The sequence below is a fragment of the Camellia sinensis genome, chromosome 7, assembly GCF_055761805.1.
Source record: "Camellia sinensis isolate YWXY chromosome 7, ASM5576180v1, whole genome shotgun sequence".
In the NCBI taxonomy this organism is placed as follows: Eukaryota; Viridiplantae; Streptophyta; class Magnoliopsida; order Ericales; family Theaceae; genus Camellia; species Camellia sinensis.
The window spans coordinates 188,862,632-188,888,964 of record NC_138967.1 but is presented as its reverse complement, the minus strand read 5'-3'; the positions used below and the strand labels follow the sequence as shown (position 1 = coordinate 188,888,964).

Genomic DNA, 26,333 nt, shown 5'->3' with positions numbered 1-26,333 from the left:
TTGTTAGTTATATGAATGAAAAAAAATAATATTATTCTGTGTGTTTGGTTTGAGCTTTTTGAATTAAGTTTTTTGAAAATTGAATTTTTTATTTTTCGTGTTTTTTTATTTTTAGTGAATATTTTTAAAATTTTAAGTTTTTTTTTTATTTTTTAGATGCACCTTACTTAGATGTATTTAAAAAGTAAAAAATTTGTGAAAATATTTTTTAAAATTAATAAATACGAAAAATATATTGAATTCTCGTTTTTTTTTTCATTTTTGGTATTTAGTGAATTTTTAAAAGATTTTTTTCACAAAATTATACTTTTTATGTGTATTTATGTTAGGTGTGTTTAACAATTAAAAAATTGTTTAAAATATTAAAAAAATTCAATAAAAACAAAAAATACGAAAAATAAGAAAATAAAATTTTCTAAATTCCAAAAACAAGCAAGCTAAAAAATATATTTATTTTTATTTATTTAAATCTTACTAAAAGAGATGTTAGCATAATTAAATTAAAAGTATAAAAATAACTTTATTTGATAAAATCTTGAGAACTTTTATAATAGTTAAAAAGTCAAAAAATTAAAGAACTATACGAGTCAAAGATTATTCTTTTTTTTTTAATTTTTTACATATTTTTTCATAAAAAATTAAAACATTATAAAAAAATATATTAATTTTTTTCATCTTATATTTTAATAAAAAAATTACTAAAATAATTTATTCTCAAAGTAGTGTAATTTATCCTTTTATGAAATTGAGGCGGCGTAGTGTGTAATACCCTTAAACCTCAAGGGTAGTAAGTGCAAATACCCTAAAAGTATTTTATGTTTTGAGAGGGAGAGTGAAGAGGGGAGCGCACAGAGAGAGAAATAGCGGCAATGGAGGCGGCGAAACTTGGTTCAGCGTACTTGTCGTCTTCGTCTTCATCTTCATCTTCATCTTCTTCTTCTTCTTCTTCGTTGTCCAGTACTCATCGCTATGAGTTCAGTTCAAAGTCTCTCAAATTCAAACCACGCTCAACTTTCTCAATCCTCGCCTCCTCTAGCGGCGAATCTGATTCCGGTAAAGCTCTCTCTCTCTCTCTCTCTATAGTTGTATCGATTACATACATATGTATATATACACGCATTTGTGTGTATATGAATCACTTCGTACTTATGTAATTGAATCTCGAACTGTTTGGTTTCGAAATTTGCAGTGGTGACTCTGCTCGACTACGGTGCTGGAAACGTTCGTAGTGTTAGAAATGCAATTCGATTTCTGGGCTTCCACATCAAAGATGTATTGTTTATTCGCTTCTTTCAATTATATATATATATAGTTTATTTTATTTTGTCTGGTTCTGTCTTTGTTTCAATGCTAAAAAAGGGGCAAAATGTAAAGAAAAGACAATGTTAATTTGTTTTTATTTAATTTTTTTCATTTATCTCTATTCTATTGTGCCTTGTAGGCTTGAATGAACTACTATATCTGAATTAGTTGTTTGAGCGAATGGGGCTTGGAATTTTTTACTTTATTCTCTTTATCTGAGGTTTCTAGGGACCAAAGGGAGCATCATTTTGCTCATATCATTTGGAGGTTGTGAATTCTTTGTGTATGTGTTTTTTCCCCTTGTAAGATTTGTATTTCTAAGTAATTTTTCCTGATGTTTCTTGGCAGCCAAACAAACTATTGTATTACTAGCTTCCCAAATTAAATCTATTAAACCTCAAATTGTAATTTGTTCTTGTGTAAAAAATGGCTTATTCCCTTTTGTTGTGATCATCAAGAGCCTTCTTTCTTTGTTTTTGCTTATTTTGTAATTAGGAGGGTATACCCTTCTTGATACTTGTAATTTTTTTCCCCCTCTTTTAATAAAATTCTCACTTACTAAAAAAAAAAGAGATTGTATTACTCATATAAAGGTTGGAACAATAGCAATAAAAAGTTGATAATTTCTTTCATAAGTATTACTCATATTCAATTAATTTTTCTTTGTCCCTTCATTAATTGTTTCATATTTTAAAAAATTTCTAGGTGCAAACGCCAGAGGACATTCTCAATGCAAAGCGCCTCATTTTTCCTGGGGTTGGGGCATTCGCTGCAGCTATGGATGTGCTAACCCAAAAAGGGTAAATTTTGTGCATAACATCTTTATTCCATTGTAATTCATGTTTGCAAAAAATTATAGTTCTGTTAAGAGTTTTGTCTAACAAGGTCATTCATTTTCTAAGAAATCTTTTGTTATAGTTTTGTTAAGAGTTATGCAGTGCCAAAACTTGTTACATTTTTTTTTAATGCGATTTTGACAAATGTACTTGTGGTTCAGTTAAAACATATCCAGCTTGCACAAGCAGTAAAAGTGATCAGTTTGCATCATGGATAAGGGTTGGCCCACTTTTGAATTTAAATAGCAACTGTTTGCATGGATTTGTAAGAAAGTTCATGTATATAAGTTTTTTGCAGGATGGCTGAAGCACTATGTACTTACGTTGAGAATGACCGCCCATTTTTGGGCATTTGTCTTGGATTGCAGCTACTTTTTGAGTCTAGCGAGGAGAATGGACCGGGTAACTTTGTGATGCTTTCCTTTTTTATCAAACAAGTTCCTTATACATTTGTTTGACTCAAGTTTTGCCTCCTTTGTATTCATCATCTTTATTTGGAGGATAAGAATGGTGAAACATGAATACTTGATAGATGTTTCATCTGATAATTATGTAATTTTTTTGTTTGCAAACTAGAACAAATTATCTTCTATTTTCCTAGGCATTGAACTTAATCATTGTAATGTGTTTGGTGCTGGTGGGCAGAAAATTAGTATATTGCTATATTAAATATATTATTCCCGCTGCTATTTTTATTCGTGTTATAATCACCAATATTTGTTGTCCTTTTCATTGTCATTATAGTTATTTGATAAAAATATGAAGTTGTATGTCCAAAGGTGAAGGGAGTGGAGAGAACCTTATAGGAGGATAAGTGAAACAGCTAGAGTTGTATTCAGACAAAAAAAAAAACGCTAGGATGGGTAAGCATGCTCTTTAATTCCAGAAGAGTTGATGGTGATCTTGTGTTTGGCCGTATCAATATCTGATAAAAGAGATGTTTTTCAATTTGGGCGACCTTGTGTTTGACCACTTCAATATCTAATAAAAGACAAAGAGATGGGTAGTAATTGTTTTACTATGTTAGTTTTATTTTTCTTGTTCAGTAGCAGGATGACAAGATAAGTGATGATTGGTTCATGATTCTGTGCTCTCTTTTGCTTCACCTGCCCTCCACCCAACCAGCCAGGAAAAACCTCTTCTTCTTTCTCTGTCTTACTTCTTAACACTGCCACTTTACCGAAAGTACTCCTTATTGCATCTTTCAAGCAACTTTTTTTTCCCTATCAAAGGAGTTGGTTTTCGTTGTTCTCATTGATCTTATGCCTGAGATGGACATAATTTTTTTTCTTATTCAATTCTGACAAGAATTATAGCTTCAATGCCTCAATGTTAAACCTGGACTGAAAACCAAATACAAACTGGATTACATTAATGGTATATGCAAGGTTATGTTCATATCCTTGTTCACATTTTCTTGATTCTAATAGAGTTTCTCACAGGAATTTTTTATCAATAGGTTACAATCTGTTGTTAATTAATTTGGTTTCATATGCTTTGCTACTTTTGACACCATAGTTTAAATATGTGGATCTCCATTTTTTTAAAGTTGCAAGTGTATTATTAAATTGGGTGAATTACACTAGCGGTTCTTGTAGTTTGGGACTTATATCACTTTAATCCCTAACTTTTCAATTGTGATACATTTGACGCTGAATTTTGAATCTTGTTCCAAATAAGGACAATTGAAGACAATGTTGCTCTATTTCAAGAGCAAAGTCGTCAATTCGATAAAATATAAATTAGTTTGACAAAAATAAATGTCAAAAAATTATTTTAAAAAAATTTTACTCATCAAAGGTAAAATTATATAAAAATGATAAATCTTTTACATTTTTATTTTTTTATTTTTTTACTAAATTAATTTTTAGTATGTATTTGGATAATGATCATGTAATAGGTGATTGTTTTTGTTGATATTTTTGAATGGTTATCATGTAATAGATGGTTGTTGTTAAAATCCACCTACTCTCCACCTACTTCACCCACTTAAACCTACTCCACTAAACCTAACCCACTACACCACTACCACCTCACCTACTCCACTAAACCCTCACCTACTCCACTAAACCTAACCCACTACACCACTACCACCTCCACTTCACCTACTCCTTACCTACTACACACTCACCCTCTTCTATATATAGGAATCATGAATCATTGTAATATATATCAATATAAATCAATCAATAATACAATTCTCTATTTCTCTTTATACATTAAATTTCTACATGGTATCAGAGTAAGGTTAAGCACTTAGTATTTTTCGTTTCACCGGCGGGCGGCAACCTCGCCTTGGCCGCCCGCCGGACCTCAACCTATTCCGCTTATTTTCTACACATACCTTCCCATCACTGCCTAAATCCTCTCTCTTGAGGCCAATGTGAATTCCTCTTCTTCATAATCTGCACTAACTGTGGCATCTTTTCCTGGGGCAAACTCTGCAACCCAACACTCAATCTATGCTTCTCCTCCATGCTCATTTGCCTCTTGTTAGGATCCTTCGCCTTCGGCTTTGGTTTGGGCTTCGCCACAGCCTTGAGCTTCACTGCAGCTTTCAGCTTCACGGCAACCTTCGGTTTCACAGCAGCTTTTGGCTTCGCAGTTGGCTTGGCCTTTGCCGCTGGCTTGGGCTTCACAGCGGCTTTAGCTTTTGGCGCAGCAGCTTTTGTCTTAGCCGGAGCCTTCTTTTCCTTTTTCGCTTTTATAGCCTTCGGCTTTGCAGCAGCCTTCGGCTTTGCTTCCCTCTGGTGGCTCCCCAGGTTCCACCTGAGCTGCATGATTCATTTATAGCTGCAATTAATAAGGGAAGTATTAGAACAATGCCCAATAGAAGTATGCCAGCTGCTCCTTACCCTACTCCTGGAGCACTATTAATAGGTGATGCTTTCAACATGCGTCATCCTTTAACTGGTGGAGGAATGACTGGAGCCCTGTATAAGGTGTTTTGTGCATCTCCTGATCAAGCAAGGAAGGAAATGCGTGAAGCATGTTTTGATTATTTGAGCCTTGGAGGTGTGTGTTCAACAGGACCAGTGGCTTTACTCTCTGGTCTAAATCCTAGCCCATTGAGCTTGATACTCCATTTCTTTGCTATAGCCATATATGGTGTTGGCCGTCTCTTGCTACCATTTCCTTCCCCTAAGCGCCTGTGGATAGCAGCTAGATTATTTTTGGGTGCATCGGCTATCATTTTTCCCCTCTTTCTCTCACATGGGCTTGTCCCCTCTCTCTCCTCCGTTTGATTTCAAAATCCATTATTTTTATTTATTTTCTCCAAACCACTTTCCTTATTTCCCCCATCTTTCATTTTGATTTCAAATATATTTTTATTATTTCTTTCTTTATTTTTCTTTCACATTATTTTTTAATCTTTTTCAAATTCCATTCATACCATATAGCTTTGCACACCAAACCATCTTTTATTCATCTCAGGGATCAACCCCAATCACAATTTTAACCAAAAAAAAAAAAAAAAAAAAAAAAAACAACAACAACAACCACCACAACAACACAAACCACAACACCACAAGATTTGTTTTCTTTTCTGCAGACGGCCACCCACCGACCTCACTTTTTCGCCTATTCCGCCGGTCTTTTCTTCTTGCCTCCGTCCTGGGCGGCCCTTGACGGTGTTGCCTCCGTGTTTCCCACTCCACTGGGCACGATCACTCCACCCTGCTCCTCCACTACAGCATATGGCGGACCTCCAAATCGGAACATAACGGTGGCCTTCCGCTTCAGCTCCTTATTTTCCGCCTTTAGCACACTTATCTCTGCTCGCGCATCCTTATACATGCGTTGGAGCAGAGCCAGTTGGGCGTTTAACTGCTGCACCTCATTTGTCCTACTCTGCAGCCGGTGCGACAAGTTTGTGACCGCAGTCATAGTTTCAACACAGGACTTCAATGTATACTGATTAGCTTCAATATCCGTTTGCACTGCCATTTTTTGCTCCACCGACCGCATCGGAAAGTTCAACGGAGCAAAACCAGAGGTGTTTGGTTGAGGTTCACAGGCCACCGCACCAGTTATCTCTCTTGTTGACTCGTTGAGGTCGGGAAAGAGAGTGAGCAGACCATAGGAAGAAGAGGCTATGTTCTGGGTAGCTGAACGGGAAGAAGAAGCCATGTTTTTAGGTTGCTGAGTGTTTCAGAGAAGGGTTGGTTACAGAATGTTACAGAGAACGAAGAGGTTTCAACTGGTTTGTTATGCTTCCAAACCTCAGACTTCGCTTTGGTTTATAAAGACAGAGACGACGAGGCCGACACGCGCTCTGTCAATCACGTGCATCGCCGCGTGTCAGGCGCCCCTTTTGATGGCTCGACGCTTTCTGTCGGGCACGTCTTTTGATGAAGTGGGCGCGCCTTTTGATGGCACGCCTTTTGATGGCACGTCTTTTTATGGATTGGGCACGCCTTTTGATGGCACGCCTTTTGAAAGATTGGGCACACCTTTTGAGGGTGCGACTTTTTAAGGGTTCGACAAGACTCTGTAAACTGTCCCGACATTGATTCCGGTTAGCTCCTTCATGGGTCCGACAAGACTCTGTAAACTGTCCTGACATTGATTCCGGTTAGTTTCTACAAGGGTCCAGCAAGACTCCGTAAACTGTCACCACAACTGTCACAACATTGTCTGCTACAACGGTCCGACATGACCCCATAAACTGTCTTCTACATCGGTCTGACACCGCCATCCAGTGTCCTCTACACCGTTATGACACCACCATACAGTGTCCTCTACATGGTTATGACACCCCCATACAGTGTCCTCTACAACGTTATGACACCACCATCCAGTGTCTTCACCAATGGTCTGACACGACCATACAGTGTCTCTTATCCTCTTTTATTTTTATGTATTTTCTTGTTTTGTTACTTTCTCCAAACTCAAGTTGGTTAGTTCCTATCCCCCTTGAGTTTGCGGGAGGCTGTTAAAATCCACCTACTCTCCACCTACTTCACCCACTTAAACCTACTCCACTAAACCTAACCCACTACACCACTACCACCTCACCTACTCCACTAAACCTAACCCACTACACCACTACCACCTCCACTTCACCTACTCCTTACCTACTACACACTCACCCTCTTCTATATATAGGAATCATGAATCATTGTAATATATATCAATATAAATCAATCAATAATACAATTCTCTATTTCTCTTTATACATTAAATTTCTACATTGTATTTGTTGTTAACAGATATTTTTGGATAGTTATCGTTTAATAGATGGTTATTAGGCTTTTAGTGTATAATTGATATGTTTCATATATGAAATGTTTTTTTTTGATTTAATAGATTAATTTAATAATAATATCAAATTTGTTGCCATGTTTGACTTTTAAAAAAATAAAAACTAATTTAACGAAAATAAATATGAAAAAAATTAGTTAAAAAAATTATTTATACCCTCCCAAAAGATAAAACTATATAAAAATGATGTGTTTTTAATTTTTTTTCTTCACCAATTTAATTTTTAGCTTCTAGGAAATTTTTTCTAAAAATAGATTCCGAAATCGAAATCAAACAGAACTTTATAACAAAAAAATTCCAACATTATTCATTAAAACAAGAGCCATTATATTTTAAACAACATATAAGTTAACCAATACAAAATAAGTTGTATGACGACTTTGCCTTTCAAATGGAGTAACAATGTTTTCAATTGTTCTTATTTGAAATGAGATTCAAAATCCATGGTCAAATGTATCATAATTGAAAAATCATTGGTCAAATTGACATAAGCCCCAAACTATAGCAACTGTTAGTGTAATTTGCCCTATTAAAATTGTTTTCCCACCAAGTTTAACCGACACCATAGTTAAACTAACACAATAGTAAACTAAAGGTTGGTTTGGGATATCCTAAAAAAGTGTACTTTTTGTCTTTTTACGAAAAGATGTGCAGAAAAGTAGAGAGGTGATGTGATGGAAAAAAGATAAAAAGATAAAAAGATGGATTATATAGGTTATGCCAAACGAGGCCTAACATTCATAAGTGTTTCGCAGTGAAGGGTCTTGGCTTGATTCCTGGTGTGGTTGGACGTTTCAACTCATCTAATGGTTTCAGAGTACCTCATATTGGTTGGAATGCGCTGCACTTAACAAAAGATGCTGAAATTTTGGATGATGTTGGAAACCATCATGTCTATTTTGTTCACTCTTACCGTGCCATGCCAGTATGCTTTTTCTTCCCTTTTTAGTTGTTGCCATTTCATATACCTGCCACTCCTTTCTTTGATAATATTTCAGTCAGTGATCTAAGTTTGTTTATATTTCCATGTAGTCAGATGATAACAAAGAGTGGGTTTCATCTACCTGCAACTATGGTGACAACTTCATAGCATCTGTTAGAAGGGGGAATGTGCATGCAGTTCAGTTTCACCCAGAGAAGAGTGGAGGTAACATAGTCTTCCTTCTTTTTCTTTTTCAACTTTTTTCCTCATGAGATAATGGATGGGAAACAGAATCTCTCTGGTGACCATGAGCACTACCATTTGAAAACTAAAGCTATTCACATTAGACACCATATGGGAGTTATTGCAGTGAAATCAACAATTATTTCTTTTAATGCTGAAATATATGCCAACATCATTAACATCAGCTATAATTATTCATTGTGCTTATAATCCTCAAAATGAATGTTAGAATTTACCATAACCCACTCCACCTACCACCTCCACTACCACACACACTCACCTACTTCACCTACTTTCCTACACCTACCACACACACTCACCTACTCCCAAATCCTCTCCTATATAATAGGAAGCCTTGTAACATCAACAATACAACAAACATAAATCAATCATTAATACAATTCTCTATTTCTCTTTATACATTAAATTTCTACATGGTATCAGAGCAAGGTTAACAACCTAGTCATTCTGCTTCACCGGCGGGCGGCAGTCTCGCCTTGACCGCCCGCCGGACCTCTACACATACCTTGATCACTCTGCATGTGCTTCCTCCCCAGCTGCCGTCCTTCTATCTCTCTTTCAAGTCCCAAGCTGAGAGAGAGAGAGAGACCTCTCCTCTCTGCTCTCACCTTCTTCTCTCAGCATTGTTCCATAGCCTAATGACAGATGATAGTAGCAGAAGTACCACTTTCATTTCTGCTGATAATCCTTTTGGGAAGCTTCCAGATCATCTGCTGATAGAAATATTCATTCGTGTTCCCATATCGGAATGGTTGCAACTATCTTGTGTGAAGAAGCAGTGGGCTAACCTGTTTCGGGAAGAATGTTTGTGGCATGCTGCCCTTCTTAGGACTTTTCCTTTGGCTGGCCATGCTACAAGGTGGCCTGGACCTATCCCTCGAGGATTGAGCAAAAGGAGGTATACTGCTTTATACATCAGTAAGCACATATTCTCACTTGATGATGAATTGGATGAGATTGTGGGGCATACTTATTTGTTTTTGAAGGAGCAGGGAGAGTCATATCCTTTTCTGGGGTGATGAATTCACAGTCCATGATGGTCCCCACAAAAACAAACATTATATATATATAAATAAGCACCAGGCACCCTCCTTCATTTTATTATTCTTCTTAGAACACCATGTGACCCACGATTCTTTTCCTTACTCTTGTTCCACACTTTCTCTTATTTTACTATATCTCTCACTTTCCAGCCCACCGTTTTGATTCCCACTTTCCTTTTCTTTTTTATTTTATTTTTTGTAATCATTTTCAACTCTTATCCCCACTCATCCACACCCCCCTTTCCTTTTCTTTATCTTATTTTATTTTTTCGTCATAAAAAAAAAAAAAACAAAAAAAAAACAAAAAAAAAACAACAACAACAACAATTTATAAATTTGCACAACACCCATATTTTATTCATCTCCGGGATCAACCCCGTTCACAATTTTACACACACACAAAAAAAAAAAAAAAACAAAACAAAACAAAACAAAACAAAACAACAAAACAAACCAACAAACCACCACATCCACAGGCGGAATTTTTCTTCTCTACTCTGCCGCCGGTCTCTTCTTCTTGCCTCCGTCCTGGGCGGTCCTTGACGGTGTTGCCTCCGTGTTTCCTAGTCCACCGAGCACGTTCACACCCCCATGCTCCTCCACTGCAGCATATGGCGGACCTCCAAATCGGAACATCACGGTGGCCTTCCGCTTCAGCTCCTTGTTTTCTGCCCTTAGCACGCTTATCTCTGCTCGCGCATCCTTATACATGCGTTGGAGCAGAGCCAGCTGGGAGTTTAAATGCTGCACCTCATTTGTCCTACTCTGCAGCCGGTTCGACAAATTTGTGACCGCCGTCATGCTTTCCACACATGCCTTCAAAGTATATTGATTGGCCTCCACATCCGACTGCCCTGCCATCCTTTGCTCCACCGACCGCATCGGAAAGTTCAACGGAGCAAACTCCGGGGCGCTTGGTTGAGTTTCCAGTGCCACCGCACCAGTTCTCTCTCTCGTTGACTCGTTGAGGTCGGGAAAGAGGGTGAGCAGCCCGCGGGAAGACGATGAAGCCATTTTTTGGGCAACAGAGTGTTATACAGAATCTCTCTCAGAAATCTCTCTCAGAATATCTCTCACAGGTGTTTTTTGCCTCAGCCTCAGCCTCTGTCTTATAGTCGAGGCAGCCACGCGCATCGCGCGCCTCTTGACGCCCGACAAACTGGCACGCCTTTTCATGGCACATCGTTTGATAAAGTGGGCACGCCTTTTGATGGCACGCCTTTTGAAAAATTGGGCACACCTTTTGAGGGTGCAACTGCTACAACGGTCCGACATGACCCTATAAACTGTCCCGACATTTGATTACGGTTAGCTTTTTCAAGGGTCCGACAAGACTCTGTAAACTGTCCCGACATTGATTCCGGTTAGCTCCTTTATGGGTCCGACAAGACTCTGTAAACTGTCCCGACATTGATTCCGGTTAGTTTCTACAAGGGTCCGACAAGACTCTGTAAACTGTCCCGACATAGATTCCGGTTAGTTTCTACAAGGGTCCGACAAGACTCTGTAAACTGTCCCGACATTGATTCCGGTTAGCTCCTTCATGGGTCCGACAAGACTCTGTAAACTGTCCCGACATTGATTCCGGTTAGTTTCTACAAGGGTCCAGCAAGACTCCGTAAACTGTCACCACAACTGTCACAATAGTGTCTGCTACAACAGTCCGACATGACCCCGTAAACTGTCTGCTACAACGGTCCGACATGACCCCGTAAACTGTCTTCTACACCGGTCCGACATGACCCCATAAACTGTCTTCTACATCGGTCTGACACGACCATACAGTGTCTCCTATCCTTTTTTTATGTATTTTCTTGTTTTGTTCCTCTCTTCAAACTCAAGTTGGTTAGTTTCTATCCTCCTTGAGTTTGCGGGGGGCTGTTAGAATTTACCATAACCCACTCCACCTACCACCTCCACTACCACACACACTCACCTACTTCACCTACTTTCCTACACCTACCACACACACTCACCTACTCCCAAATCCTCTCCTATATAATAGGAAGCCTTGTAACATCAACAATACAACAAACATAAATCAATCATTAATACAATTCTCTATTTCTCTTTATACATTAAATTTCTACAATGAATGTTTCAGATGTTGGTCTTTCTATATTGAGAAGGTTCTTGTATCCAAAATCTTCCACAACAAAGGTTGCCTTTGAATCTTGGAGTTATAAAATCCCTTCTATTCTCAACTTCTCTATGAAACCATCTAACTAACTGAAGCTTCATGTGAAGACAGGGGCCACAGGGAGAGAAGGCTTCAAAACTAGCAAAGAGGGTAAGTCTAGTCTTTGAAAGTATGTCTTAAAGTTTTTATGTATTTCTTTTTTCCTTGGAATATTTATAATTTACTTTATGCACAATTTTCAGCGCCAATGCTATTTCCATTTTAATGCATTGATCTGCTGGCCATCAGGGGCTCTATGCTGAAATGATTATACTTCTGATCAGGTAATTGCTTGTCTTGATGTGAGGACAAATGATAAAGGCGATCTTGTTGTTACGAAGGGAGACCAATATGATGTAAGAGAGCAAACAAATGAAAATGAGGTATAGCAAAATGTAATTCTTAGTCAAATCATTATGTGTTTGAATGATGTTTACTTTAAACTATATGATTTGATTGGTGTGCAGACAGTGGTGGACATCTTGATATTATTTATATTCCCACCCAGCCCGCCAGCCAGCATCTTTTATTATGACACTAGTTTTCTTTAATTCCATCAAGGAAATAATTGTCTATTATTTGTTATGCTTCTTCTTTCTAGACATTTATGTGAACTCTTAATTCATGACCTAATACCTATTGCTGTTGATGAATTTTCTTTACACTAGTCAAGGAACATCAGTAATGTAAATTTTGGTTAATTCATATTTTGGTCATATAATGACGTTATTCTTCAATGTTGACATATCTGCCTCCTGTTCAGTTTGTTTTATTCTGTGGACATATCTATACTCTGTATTAAACCAGAACAGATTGGGTTTCCAGCTTGGTGTCCACATGGAGAAAGTGTGCATTGTCCTTAATCCTTTAAATTTAGAATAATAAAGGGAAAAAGAAGAAAAAAAAGAAAAGAAAAGGAAAATATAGATGCTGGTGAAAAGACAAAACTTCACCTTTTTGAAAAAAGTAAATAATAGCAATTAATTCCCACTTCTCCTCACCTCACCTCTCTCTCTCTCTCTCTCTCTCTCTCTCTCCATATCTTTCTTTTCCCTTCAATTTTTTTTATATTTATATATTTTCTCATCCTATATGGGATTATGATCATGTGCATTGCTTATGCATCACTTCAGTTTTTTTTTATTTGGTAATCAGTAGTGTCATCATCTTTTTGAAGGTGAGAAACCTTGGCAAGCCGGTGGATCTTGCTGGACAGTATTACAAAGATGGGGCTGATGAGGTATGCCCAGTTTTGGATAGATGTGATGTTCATATTTTATTGAAGAGTCATGAAATTAGTTTTAAGCTTGAACATTGTATTTCAGGTTAGTTTCTTGAATATTACTGGTTTCCGTGCCTTCCCTCTAGGTGACTTGCCAATGCTGCAGGTTTGTCGGCACACGATTGACGTGAATGTCCAACATAAATCTTTGTATATTGTGCTGTTATTTCCTAACTTTTTGTCAGTTGTTTTGTTTTTAGGTATTGAGGTGCGCGTCAGAAAATGTTTTTGTACCATTAACAGTTGGAGGTGGTATCAGAGATTTTACTGACGGAAATGGCAGGTACATTTACACTGTTCTGTTATTTACATTAACAGTTGGAGGTGGAATCTTCTTTTGTTCTTAACCTTTAATATCAGTTTTCCTGAGTTTGTCTTCAAATACTTTATTTACAAAACTTCTGCAGTTAGAAATTTGTATGAATAGTTACAACCTACATCTGTGGCACTCTTTCCACAGGCACTATTCTAGTTTGGAAGTTGCTTCAGAATATTTCAGGTCAGGTGCTGATAAGATTTCTATTGGAAGTGATGCAGTTTATGCAGCGGAAGAATATTTAAGAACAGGAGTGAGATGCTTCTTATCAAATGTTTATTTACAATATGCTTATGCTTCTTACTTTTTAAATTTCTCAATAACTGCATTTTCTAGGTAAAGTCTGGAAAAAGCAGCTTGGAACAGATTTCCAGAGTCTACGGGAACCAGGTGATTTTCCCTCCAAGTGCTGTACTTGTTTCTTCATGATATGCATTCCCTTCCCACTTTTCATATGAGACAAGAAGAATTCTTAAGAAAGCGACATATATGGCTCTTATTGACAAAAAAAAATTGACAATGAAACAAAATTGGTTAATGGAGATGAAGGGAAGAAGATTGCTATCAACAAACCATAATTACAATGTGGGAATGAAATAATACAAAGAGCTTGAGTCAAATTGTAACACCAGACCAGGCTAAGTGTAGAAACTCTCTTTAACATACAAAAAGGGAAGAATATTGTGAGCAAGCTCACTTCTGTTGGTAGGTACGGGAGAGTACAAATATACTTCAATTGTAATGTTGGTTCAGGTTAGAAGCACTCTCAGTAGATATGTTCAGTTAAAAATTCCTACTAAAGACTTTAGATTAATTTTCTTTTTATGAATCTTAAACAACTAAAGATGGAATAAACATGCTAAAATTGCAAAAATCTTCTTTAAGATCATATTTTGCAAGATCCAGCTTGATAAAATTATTAATTGGGTCTGGAATTGATGGTAGCTAAAAGATTCTCAACTTGGCTACATCACTTTTACATTTCAAACCACTTCATGTGCTTAAAGGGTGCCACTTCCTCTGTTACCAAGCTTGGACCAAGATGTGCTGGTACAAATTATGTACTAGAGACACAGCCATTGACCAATAGTAGAATTGTGTCTTATCATAACATGTTGCATCTGTAATCAGTTGATTTATTATCCGTATTGCAGGCAGTGGTTGTAAGTATTGATCCTCGTAGGGTTTATTTGAAGGATCCTCATGACGTAGAGTTCAAGGCTGTTAAAATAAGCAACCGTGGTAAGGAGACCCATGTCATATCCTTGTTTATTTGGTTGTTTTGGAACTATCTGCTACAGGAATCATACCATGTTTTTTTTAATATTTGGTTTCAGGTCCAAATGGAGAAGAATATGCCTGGTATCAGTGCACGGTAAGCCCTCATACATTTCATTACATCTGTTTTATTGATTTTTGAATAAATCTCAACTTCAGTCCTTTTTCTCCAAGTTAGCTATCTCAAGTAATTTTCCTTAAAATACTCCCCAGATCCAGTACATGGTACCCTAATTATTTTGAAGAAAAAAAAAAAAAAAGAAGTCGGAAAGAAATTACAGGGAGAAAAGGGTGTAGGATTCCTCTAATCGTTAAAGATAACAGTTTGAGATGTTCTAGCAACCCCCCTCTGTTTTTGTCTCTAATCTAGGAGAAACTTTCCTAATTTTGACAAAAGTGTTTGATATCTTTGCCTTCTGACTCTATTTTTCGTTTCTTGTTTGGGATACTGATTGTTGTATTGTTTTGTTCAATGAGATCAGAGATCTCCTTCTAGAGGGTTTACTGTTGACCAATTTTTCAGGTTAATGGTGGGCGAGAGGGTCGACCAATTGGAGCTTATGAACTTGCAAAAGCTGTTGAAGAGTTGGGAGCTGGGGAAATACTGCTAAACTGCATTAACTGTGATGGTAAAGCTTCTTTAGAACAATAAGCACACTTGCATGCCTATCCTTTAGAACGTCAGGGTTCTTTTTTAAGTTTTATTTTCCTGTTTTTTCTTCTTTGAATCTTTGATGCAGACATCAGTACAGATAAGTAAAATTTTGATTTCTGCAAATTAGTTCTTCAAAACTTGAGTGAAGCCAGTTCACTGTGTTGCAGAATTGTTGATGTTCATGGAGTTTGAACCTTTTATCTATATCTCTTTCATTCCTTTTTCTATTTTTTAGTCGTTTGGCAAAAATTGCTGTTAGTTATTTTGGTTTGTGCTTCAGTTGTACTTCAACGTTTCTTTTGTTAACATAATTTTCTTGTTGCTGATCAATAAACAAAATAAAAATATGCAAGTTGTATTTTGCAAATGTGTATGCCTCTTTCCTCTGTTTTGAATGCTTAGTGCTCTTATATGAATTTTACTTGAACTTGAAGCCATCTTTTGGAACCAAGAAAATCATTCATGACTGATTTCCCATACCATCATGTCCTGGGGGCAGCATTGTCATTTAAGTTCTGTCAATGAATTATATATATATATATATATATTTTTCGGAAATTAGTTTTTCATTTCTAAGGTTGCTTGTTTTTGATGCCTTTCACAGGTCAAGGGAAAGGATTCGATATAGATCTTATAAAGTTGATATCAGATGCCGTGAACATCCCTGTGATTGCAAGTAGTGGTGCGGGAACAGTAGAACACTTCTCTGAGGTTTTCACTAAAACAAATGCTTCTGCTGCTCTTGCTGCTGGCATTTTCCATCGGAAGGAGGTATAAACTTATAAATCCTCAATGAGTTACTATATTCTCTTTTGTTATTCCATTTAAGCTGTGATGTGGGATGTAGATTATTGTTTGCACCATTTGGAATTCATCTGGCATCGCTGTCCGTAGTAGACTGGTTTTTAGTCAATTGACAAACACTGCAACTTCCATGTGTTGTTCCCTTTTAACTTGCATTTTCTTTTTCTTCATATGATATGGCGTCACTTCATCATCCTGATATAGTTTGGCAGCCTAGTTTGACAAATTCTTTTTTCTTGGTGGCTTTTTTCGATCTTTTTTTATTAATAAAAAAAAAAAACTTTTAGTTGATTCTAGACTAGAAGCCCGTAATAAACTTTTTTTGTAAAACCCGATTTTTTCTTGGAGGCCTTAGTTTTATCCAATTAAGTGTTACTATAATGGCAAAGAAAAAAGAAAATAACAACTAGTAGAAATATGGATTTCTTTGAGGGAACTATTTTGATGGATGTTTTTTAGTAGTTTTATGGCCCTATGACCGATATTTTGCTATTTTTTGTATTTCAGGTGCCTATTCAGTCAGTGAAAGAGCACTTGTTAAAGGAAGGCATAGAAGTTAGAATGTGATTCGGTTGTGTAGTTGGTTGGACTCTCTCGAGATATCAGTCGATACTGCAGAACCCCTGCAGTATCCCCTAGTTGGGAACCGGTTTGGAATTATGATATTATGACTTCAAAATTTTAATTATTTTTTGTGGGTCTTTGGTTGTTGTTGAGATGCTGTTGTGTAATTTGAAGTGTCATAGTTACAAGCTTGAAAAGTTAGTTGAGTCCAGCATGTGAGATGGTACATGTTACCTCACAAATATGTTAAAATAATAAAAAAATAAAACAACCAACCTACTATCGGTTTAATTATTCCGAGTTTTGATTACATTAGGTTCAAACCAAAAATGAAATGATACTTCTTTTTCTTTTTTTGTTTTTTGTTTTTTGTTTTCTCGCTACTCTTTATTTGTTCTTTTTGGTGGAGGAGTTTGGTTTATGCTTATTGGAGATGCTCCGTTGAGGTCTAAAGGTCAAACCAATTTTGCATATGAAATTAGTGCTCTTGTATGTTGACTCAACTCTATTTTGCATTTGTTTTTAATTGGGGCTCGGATGGTGTTTCATTTTTATGAAACTTTGTAGGGCTTGTGAAGCACACACTTCATTCAGGGTTATACAAGAAGCTCAGCCTTATAAATACAAGCTTCTTGGACAATTTCAAATGGTGAGTTCTAATCTAGTCAACGAGTGTGTATTATTTGATATCCTACAATTGGGTTAGCGTCTGCCGAGCGTGGTGGAATGTTACAATTTCACATTGGAACATAAGAACCCAAGCCATGAACATTCATGATGGGTCAATTTGAAGCGTTGAAACTCACTCGTAGCAAGAAGTCTATAGTTAAAAGGGGCAGAAACTAATCTCTCATTATGTCATTTTCAAAAAAATTAGCCAAAGCTAAAAGCAACTCTCTCAAGACTGAAGGTCATAGTCATATATATCCCAAAAAAAAACAAATCAAATAAACCTTACGGATAACATGTTAACAGTCCTGAAACATAAGAACCCAAGCCATGAACAATTTTTTTTTTTTTTGTTGGATAAATACCAAGCCATGAACATTCATGATGGGTCAACTTGAAGCGTTGAAACTTACTCATAGCAAGAAGTCTAGAGTTAAACGGGCAGAAACTAATCTCTCATTATGTCATTTTCAAAACAATTAGCCGAAGCTAAAAGCAACTCTCTCAAGACTGAAGGTCGTAGTCATATATAGACAAAAAAAAAAAAAAAAACAAATCAAATAAACCTCACGGATCGCATGTTAACAGTCCTGAAATCCAGTAGTCCATGTAACCATTTCAACTATACTGGACCTCAAAACATTTAAAAAGATAATATCATAACATTACAATGAAGATTTCCAGGCAATATAAACTTAAAAAAACAACGTTGCTCATTTCAAAGTGAACCAACCCGGCCAGCCGCAATTGAAGAACTCAGCTAAAGTCAAGAGTCAACAACAAAACCTATCAAAACTTCTTCAACCCCTAGACATTTTGTTTATTCATGTTTTAAACGATTCCAAGTATATTTAGTTCAGAAGTATACCGGTAAATCATATAATTAAACTCCAGCAGCTGCGAGAGCGTCTTCATACATCAAGGAGCAACCTCCGAGGATCCTCCACCACATCCTTGATACGGCGGAGGAAAAAAACAGCCTCTCTCCCGTCAATCAGCCTATGGTCATATGTCAGAGCAATGTACATCATTGGTCTTGGAACTATGTTGCCTCCAACGACCATCGGGCGGGAAACTATTGAGTGCATACCCAGGATTGCAGACTGTCAAAAAATGTACAAATTTTGTGAGATGCTAATCCTCCAAAGCTGATAATATGAAATAATAAAGGACAACAGAGCAACATAACTACCCGATTTTCACCTGCTTATCTAGTTCATGTCTACATAGAGGAAAAAGTCCAGGAACACAAAACCGATCACAACCCTCTCATAAGAGGTGGGTCCCACACCCATGTGAGAGGGTTGTCCGATTTCTATGTTCCTAGAAGAACTATTGAGTCATACCTGAGGGGGGTTGATGATGGGGGTGCTTAAGAGGCTTCCATAAACACCGCCATTAGATATTGTGAATGAACCTCCAGCCATCTCGTCAATTGACAATGTTCCATTGTTTGCCTTCTTAGCAAGATTGTTGATCTCTTTCTCTATATCAGCAAAATTCATCTTCTCAGCATCGCGGATAACTGGAACAACAAGACCCTGAAGAAGAAGAAGAAGAAGACACATCAGCAGGGGACACCAAACTAAGAGTGTAGAGTTGAGTGGAGTCCTCTGTTATATCAAGAAGTCATAGCAAACATTCTATACATTTACAAAAACAAAAAGACTCCTATGGATCACCGGCAATCCATTCAATAATGTTATATATTGGTATCTTCTAAATGAATCAACCATAATTGGAACACAACAGAAGGGACACAAACACGAGACTACATGGACGCAGACATAAAAATACACAGCAAATATAAATCTATGTTACTAGAAAATGGTAATACCCCAGCGAATTATGATTGGTACGCACATTCCGAAACATAGTACACTTCCGTTTCAAAACAGTAAATTTAGTAATCAAAGCGATCCCAAAAGTTTTTTTTCAATACATGTCCTTAAAAGTTACCTTAGGAGGAAAAAAATCAAATATAATGAACTAAAATCTAAAGTGAGCTAAGTTTTGACGAGACAAAAAATAAAAAAACAGGTCATAATACTCATAGAAAATATTACATTTTATTAGATGTCTAATAATTTTAGAAAAATTTACTCTATAAGTACCTTAAATTCTTAAGTATAATACATACAAGTCTACCCCTATCGTACCGCATTTTAGAACATGTGGTGTACCACGTTCCTATTTCCGTTCCACGTTCCAGGTAACATAGATATAAATGCAACACCAATATTATACACACATTAATTCTTTAACTTTCATTAATATTCTATCTTAAGAATTGCATAATGTGGAAGATGAAGTTGACCAAGTTCATTTTCGAATATTATAATACATAATACTGACACTAATCTCTCTTGAATTGTTGTAGCCATGTACATGATGTCAAACTTTCTTCAAAACAAGAAGTGTTTTGTACTTCGGGCTATGTTGGGTTAGTGCCCCCAAAATAATATGTATTTTGAATTATCGACACATCCATGGTGATAAAGTGCTTGATTTCAACTCTTATCAACACATCCAAGATGTGTGTGTGTGTATGTGAATATATCCCTAGATTAGGGGTTCAAATGGATCTAACAACAAGACACAAAATGCATCCAACAAGCCCCACATTTTTTTAAGACCAGAGTTTAATGAGATTAGTACTGCACATTTCACTATTTTGTTAGTTGAAACAGAAACATACTAAATCAACCAAAATTTGACAAACCTTTGGAGTACCAACGGCTATGCTGATGTCTATATAGTCTCTGTATATGATATCATCTCCATCAATTACAGCATTGATTATTGGTTGATTCTGGAGCCCACTGACAGCAGCCTGAAATTTGAAACACTAATCGATAAATATATTTGAAATTAAACTATAAACGCAGAAAAAGCATGAACACTAATGCACATGAATCACATGCCAAGCATACATGTACGAGCACATCATTGACCATGCTCTATTCTAGCAATACAAACGACAGACTTATTACATACCTTAATAAACCCAGACATAAGTCCCAACTTGACTCCATGCTTTTCAACAAAAGCATCCTTGTAGTCAGAACGGAGCTTCATCAAATTAGTCCTGCAAGAAGTAACAAGTCAACAAGGAAAATAATACAATTAATATAATCATGAGTGGCATGTCAACTGTGTTAAATGAGCACCAATCAGTCAAGCCAAGGATTTCTATTGATTCCTGGGTTGATAAGTTGGTGAACCATAGCGCCCAATATGGCGCTGACCTCAAGTTCTAACCAAATATGGTTGAAACTTGTACCGAGAAAGCCAACCTAGAAGAAAGCCTAACAATTAATACTCTTTAAATAAATAGTAATAACAATAAGCCTGTAGAATTACATCCATCCATTGGTCAAAATCATGTTTTAACTAACTAGTGAAGATCATGTTTCAAAATAAAGATATAATTGAATTTTTTTAAAAATGTTTGCACTACACATTCCAAACCAAGAACCGACCCAAATCAGTTAGAACTAAAGTCTCCAACCACATCTGTTTGGTGTGGTTTTTTGTTGTCAACTGGACTCCAAATTTGGTCAGTCAACTCTAGGTTGAGCAGCATCACTTATAAATCTTCAATTAAATTTAGCCCCTAATCTAATTGATAGACAAACCCTAAACATGGATTTGCACTTACATATCAACTTCATTAAATGTTGTCAGCATTGCAAATGTGTTTTGAGAATCTTTCAAACGTGTTGCAACTCGCTTCCTGAGCCGTGTCATAGGAACCTGTAATCATAATTATATGTTGAAGCAGGATGATGAAAATTTTGTTTGGAATATTCATTTCAACAAAAAAATTGACTAATGCATTTCTAGAGAAAATATTTGGCGTATAAATATGGAACTATCAGACTTACCCGTCTTTCCCTTTCTTTAGGAGGAAGTTGGGGTTCTGTAGCAGCGCGTTTAGGAGCAGGAGCAGCAGCAGAAGTTGCCTTCGGCTTCTCTATAACAGGAGCACTTTCAACTTTAGGCTTTTTCTTATCTTCTTCACTCTTTTCAGCAGGAGGCAGTGGTTGAGAAGCAGCTTTGTCAGATGTCTTCTCAGATGGAGCAACATGGGCCACACCTTCATCGGACTTTGAAATGACAGCAATCTTAGTACCTGGTTCCACAGTATCCCCCTCCTTTGCCGTAAACTATCAATGATTAAATACAGAATCAGAATCCCAGCCATTTTGAAGCGAGTAAGGGAGAAGTGCAGTGAGAGCTTATGTAAGAACAATAATAGTAATCCAACATTACCCATATTTTACCTTTTGGATTACACCTGCTTCAGGACTTGCAACGTCAATTGTCACCTGGTGGAAAATCCCAATATTAAGAACAATCAGTCCTATTGACAACTTCAGAAACTTGAATAACTAACATTACAACACTGCTTTACAACAAATACCTTATCAGTTTCAACTTGAGCAATTGGCTCATCAACTTGTACTCTGTCACCAGGATCTGCTCCCAAATATTAAATGCAAAACAACATTAAACAATTAAATTCACAAGAATATATATTTGAATGGAGGATATGGGGAAAGAAATATTAAGAGACATACTCTTCAAGAATTTTGCCAGAGTTCCATCACTTATTGATTCACCCATAAAAGGGACAACAGCCTCAACCAGATCACCTACATCACACATGCACACAAGAGGAATAAATTTAGAATTATTGGAAGTTAAAAAACCGTTACAAGACACGGAAGGCAATATGTTAAGATTTTAGATGCTATCTTGGCAGCTTGTTGCATATGTTTGAATTCCAAACACCATCTCTTACGACACTGCCCTATCATCAACCCAATTCAAAACTAAGCTCACGGTCGCAGCTATGAACCTATGCTCTTGATATGGAAAAATTGTACTTTTCCAAACAGATTAATGTACTTGCGATACTGCAGCTATTGCTGGTCAGATAATTCTTAAATTCTTTGGATTTTCAAAACTTACAACAAAATCTAAGGGCCCCAGATCAACAAGAATACTTTTTGGTCCGATGGAAAGTTCCTGTGGTAATGTTCAGAGTCCTAATATTACTTTATTTAAAGTTTGTTTACTGCTACTTGCTTGTGTTTATGTTTTCTTATATTTTGAGAGCTAGGGGCATTTGATAATTTTACAATTAACATAACAAAAACTATAGAGGGCGCCCATGGGAGCTTCTATTTACACCACAAAACTACCTCATTACACCATCATTTCTCCATTTTATATATATATATATATATATAATTATAATGTTGGCCCTACATGAAACTACCACAAAGGAGACGGGAAGGGGCTGGGGCAGCACACAAATCCAATATCTTTCGACAATTTAAGCCATATAAACTCAATATAATGTATGTGTTCAAGCATTTTTAATAAGCTTCACTTCATATAAGGTACACAAAGTACGAGGTTAACAAAGATAACTTGATCAGTGTATTGTTATGCATATATGTAAATGGGGTATTATAGTCAATTTCATTTCAATCCTTTTTGGTTCCTTATTTGCGGAGATTACGTCATATATGAGTGGTTCTTTGACTGTCTAGGCTCAACTAACTCATGAAAGAGGCAAAACCACATTACACATATTTGGAAGAAAAGAGTTACAAAAGATTTGTACAAATGGAAGATCGACTTTATTGTGTTGGAGAAAGCCAAAGTGAACAAAAATTTTCCAGGAAAGGAAAAAAAAAATGGCTCAAAGCCACGCTCATATCTTCAAATGATTTTACTAATGGACAACAAGAAAAGTACTGTCAGATGCATGCTTGCAAACACATCTTATTATAGAAAAAATCATTATGGGAGGCATGTGAATATCATACCATTGTCAGAAGAAAACAGCCTGTGCTGTATTTGCATGGTAGCCTCTAGCTGAAGACTGGTACAAGCTTCCCTGCACACCAGACAAGTTTTAAAGACAAATGTCAAGAATCAGAAAACCAGAAATTAAGTAAGCTCTGTTTGGAAAAAATTAAGAAATAAATAAATCTTTAGTATTTATCTTAGTTGTTTCTTCTATCCTTTTTAATAAATTGGGGTGGATTAGCTTCTTTGTTGTGCAAAAGGAATTAAATGTAGCAGATAACTCATTAAGTATGGCAATAAGTGTGCCTGGCCCTGATTAGTATATCACCATATTTGGGCTTTTAGATGGTTTGAAGTGATATATCAGACGCCACCAAGATTTAACAAACAGTTCAAATTTCAACAAATTCCATTTGTTAATCCTACTTGAGTTCGGTTAGCTTTCTTTTTTATGTAATTACATATACACACTCTTCTATACAATTTAATGGGATCAACAATCACAAAGTTGTAAGTCATGGCAGTTTTGTTTTTGGATCAACCCATCCTGAGGCTACCACTCTTAATATTTGGATTTTATCCAAAAAAAAAAACAAACACTGCCAGTACTCACTAAAACATTCACTTAATTGATAAAGTAAATGACAAGAAGGTATTGCTAACCTTATTGGCTTTAAGCTTGTAGTCCGGCCTATCACAATATTAAACATTTGGAGGAATTAGTCGCAAATATAATGCAGAAACTCAAATGCATCAGTTTTTCCCACGTTGTTACAACAATAAAGGTGACCCAAAGGTTACCTGGTAAAATGAGGTGACACAAGTTTCGAACATGCCCAAATCCTCCTGGATGATGTAATATCTGTTCCCGTGTTTGAAAAGCAAAAATTCTAATAAATTTTCATGTAAAGCCTTGGAAAGCAAATATCTATTCACAACGTGGTCAAGTTGGGAAAATATTAATCACAAAGCAGAATAAAAAACAATCTTGCTCTCTGCTAACAGTAATGAAACAATCATCCACCAGTTTACTGTGTATTGTATGAACCAAATAAAATTGAAGAGTAACATACAAAAAATTCTTGCAATACCTTTAAATGGTCAAAACTGACTTTTGTCAAGGTTTAAGCCAAAAAGATAAATAAATGAAGAATTCTCGGCAACATTGATTCATAACTATTCATTTTCTGGGACCTAAGAAAGTAACGACCTCAATTCAAAATTCACTGATACAACTGCTTGGTTTGGTCCAAACAAGTTCTTTCTCAGATGGAAACCAACATAGCACACAATATGACTTAAAAATTCAATTTCATTTCTATTCTTCGGTTTTCTCGGCAACTAAACAGGTAACAAGTGGAAAGAATGAAAACTGAAATAAAGTAACTGCACAATCTACTCTATCCTCTTTTTTCGGCTAGTCATTAAATTTTGTCCTCCATTTCATTCATGGCTTTGGTAAGGGAAAAATGTAAAGGAAATCAATATTCTTTGTTTGGTTACCATATAAACAATAAGAAAATAAAAATATTAACTTTCCAATTATCATTTCATATTAACTTTCCTTTCCTTTTCCCTTCCCTTGTGAACTCCAAGTTCCAAAAAAAGTGTTAGCCTATGAAACACAAACACATCTCCAGAGGTCATGTATAGGTGTGCCACACGGACACGCACTGGACATGCTTTGAGCACGTGTCGAACACACTGAAGAGAGTCGAAGACGCTGAGACACGATAAGGGCATGCCGAGGACCATTTTTTTAAAAATTTAAAATTAAAGGTTCATAAATTCGATGAAATTAAATATTAGACATAAAATATTTAAAAAATTGATATATAATAAATATTTAAAATTATATGTCTTGCACATATCCACGTGTCGTATCCTGCATTTTAAAAAAATTTGAGTGTCCATGTCATGTCCATGCCTGTGCTTCTTAAGCGTTAGCATTAACATGATTTTAAACCAGTCCAAAACCTCCAATAGATATAAACAAATTCCAATTTTATCCGTACAAAACATGTCCAATCCATGGTGATACAATCTATCTCAATCCCATTAATAAATGCACTTAACGAAGACCTCCTAATAGAACAAATAGAACAAACCAAAACAATGTGTACCTCTCCTCCTGGAGTCGAGTAAATTCCAGGTGTAGACGCTGCAGTCCGTATGGCATGGAACGATTGACGCAATATCTGGTAGGAAAGCACAAACACCTTCATTACAACAAATTTTTTGGTGAAAATTTCTATTCCCACAGAAACAATATAGCAATGTCAATTTTGTAAATAAAAGCAATCTTCATGATGTTTTGCCTTAAAATTAAAATAAGAGGTCCAGAGCCACATCATTATGTATAAAACAATTGTAAGAATTTCGTATTCAAATATCAAAAACTGAAATAAATGGGCAAATATTGCATAACACATCTGCAAATCTATATATGTAAGAGACAAAAACGAAGAAATGACAGAAGGATTAGGGTTTGGAGGTTGTACCGAAGAAGACGAGCCTCCATGAGAGACTCTTCGCCTTACGATGCTCAACATCATTGCTCTTGATCTCTTAACACTGATTTCAAAATTAAAAGAGTTCACAAATGTCAATTAACATAGAATACATGAAGAATGGTACACAAATCACAAACATGCATATAAGAAACAGAGAAATGTCGACATTGAAACAGATCTTAGAGGAATTAATCGAGAACAAATTGAAGAGGTTTCACCTCGTTGAAGGAGGCTATGATTCTTCGAATATCGCTAGATCAAAATCGTAGGGTTTTGAGAGAGAGAGAGAGAGAGATGCTCAACCTCGAGAGCGTGGCTCAGTGTTCAAACGATCGCTGGAGCATATGACTTTAGTATGGTTTTTTTGTCGCCGCTAAAGCATAGAGCATGCAAGGAAGGAATAACTAAAGATAAATTACACTTGGCGTCCTTTATCTTTGGTAATTCTTTACTTTAGCCTTTTGAAATTTATTTTTTTATTTTATTTTCATCCTTCATATTTTAATTTTTTAGGAGCTTTTTTGATAAATTCATTTTTTAAGAGCTTTATTCCATCCAACCCATATTCTTTTTTACTATTCCATTAGGTCCAATTTGAGATAAGAAGACCAAAAT

General features: G+C 36.2%; 2 protein-coding genes across 5 annotated transcripts; one reads left to right on the top strand and one right to left on the bottom strand.

Annotated features, from left to right (window-relative positions):
• Window positions 1–798: 798 nt before the first annotated feature.
• AT-HF (HIS HF) lies at window positions 799–17,004 on the top strand. 3 transcript variants are annotated; one of them, XM_028213641.2, is made up of 19 exons: window positions 799–1,053; window positions 1,190–1,272; window positions 2,008–2,102; window positions 2,437–2,540; window positions 8,159–8,328; window positions 8,436–8,550; window positions 11,737–11,792; window positions 11,884–11,922; window positions 12,096–12,194; window positions 12,989–13,051; window positions 13,137–13,199; window positions 13,294–13,376; window positions 13,554–13,662; window positions 13,746–13,799; window positions 14,564–14,651; window positions 14,747–14,784; window positions 15,211–15,316; window positions 15,947–16,113; window positions 16,654–17,004. In XM_028213641.2, the coding sequence occupies exons 1-19, from the start codon at window positions 870–872 to the stop codon at window positions 16,711–16,713; spliced, it is 1,776 nt and encodes a 591-aa protein (XP_028069442.2). In that variant the 5' UTR covers window positions 799–869; the 3' UTR covers window positions 16,714–17,004. The 3 variants fall into 3 exon arrangements, with proteins under 3 accessions (XP_028069442.2, XP_028069443.2, XP_082736334.1); XM_082880208.1 differs by having other exon boundaries at window positions 823–1,053; window positions 1,190–1,585; XM_028213642.2 differs by lacking the exon at window positions 13,137–13,199.
• A 931-nt stretch (window positions 17,005–17,935) lies between these two features.
• Window positions 17,936–26,167, bottom strand: LOC114271964 (dihydrolipoyllysine-residue succinyltransferase component of 2-oxoglutarate dehydrogenase complex 2, mitochondrial-like). 2 transcript variants are annotated; one of them, XM_082880210.1, is made up of 15 exons: window positions 26,022–26,167; window positions 25,707–25,779; window positions 25,329–25,403; window positions 24,007–24,067; window positions 23,869–23,896; window positions 23,223–23,293; window positions 21,963–22,037; window positions 21,806–21,861; window positions 21,666–21,710; window positions 21,267–21,548; window positions 21,041–21,135; window positions 20,377–20,467; window positions 20,102–20,212; window positions 18,726–18,920; window positions 17,936–18,482 (listed from the first exon to the last, which is right to left on the bottom strand). In XM_082880210.1, exons 2-15 carry the CDS (start codon window positions 25,758–25,760, stop codon window positions 18,291–18,293), a joined length of 1,431 nt encoding a protein of 476 aa, XP_082736336.1. In that variant the 5' UTR covers window positions 25,761–25,779; window positions 26,022–26,167; the 3' UTR covers window positions 17,936–18,290. The 2 variants fall into 2 exon arrangements, with proteins under 2 accessions (XP_082736336.1, XP_082736335.1); XM_082880209.1 differs by having other exon boundaries at window positions 25,937–26,148.
• Between the last annotated feature and the right edge of the window lie 166 nt (window positions 26,168–26,333).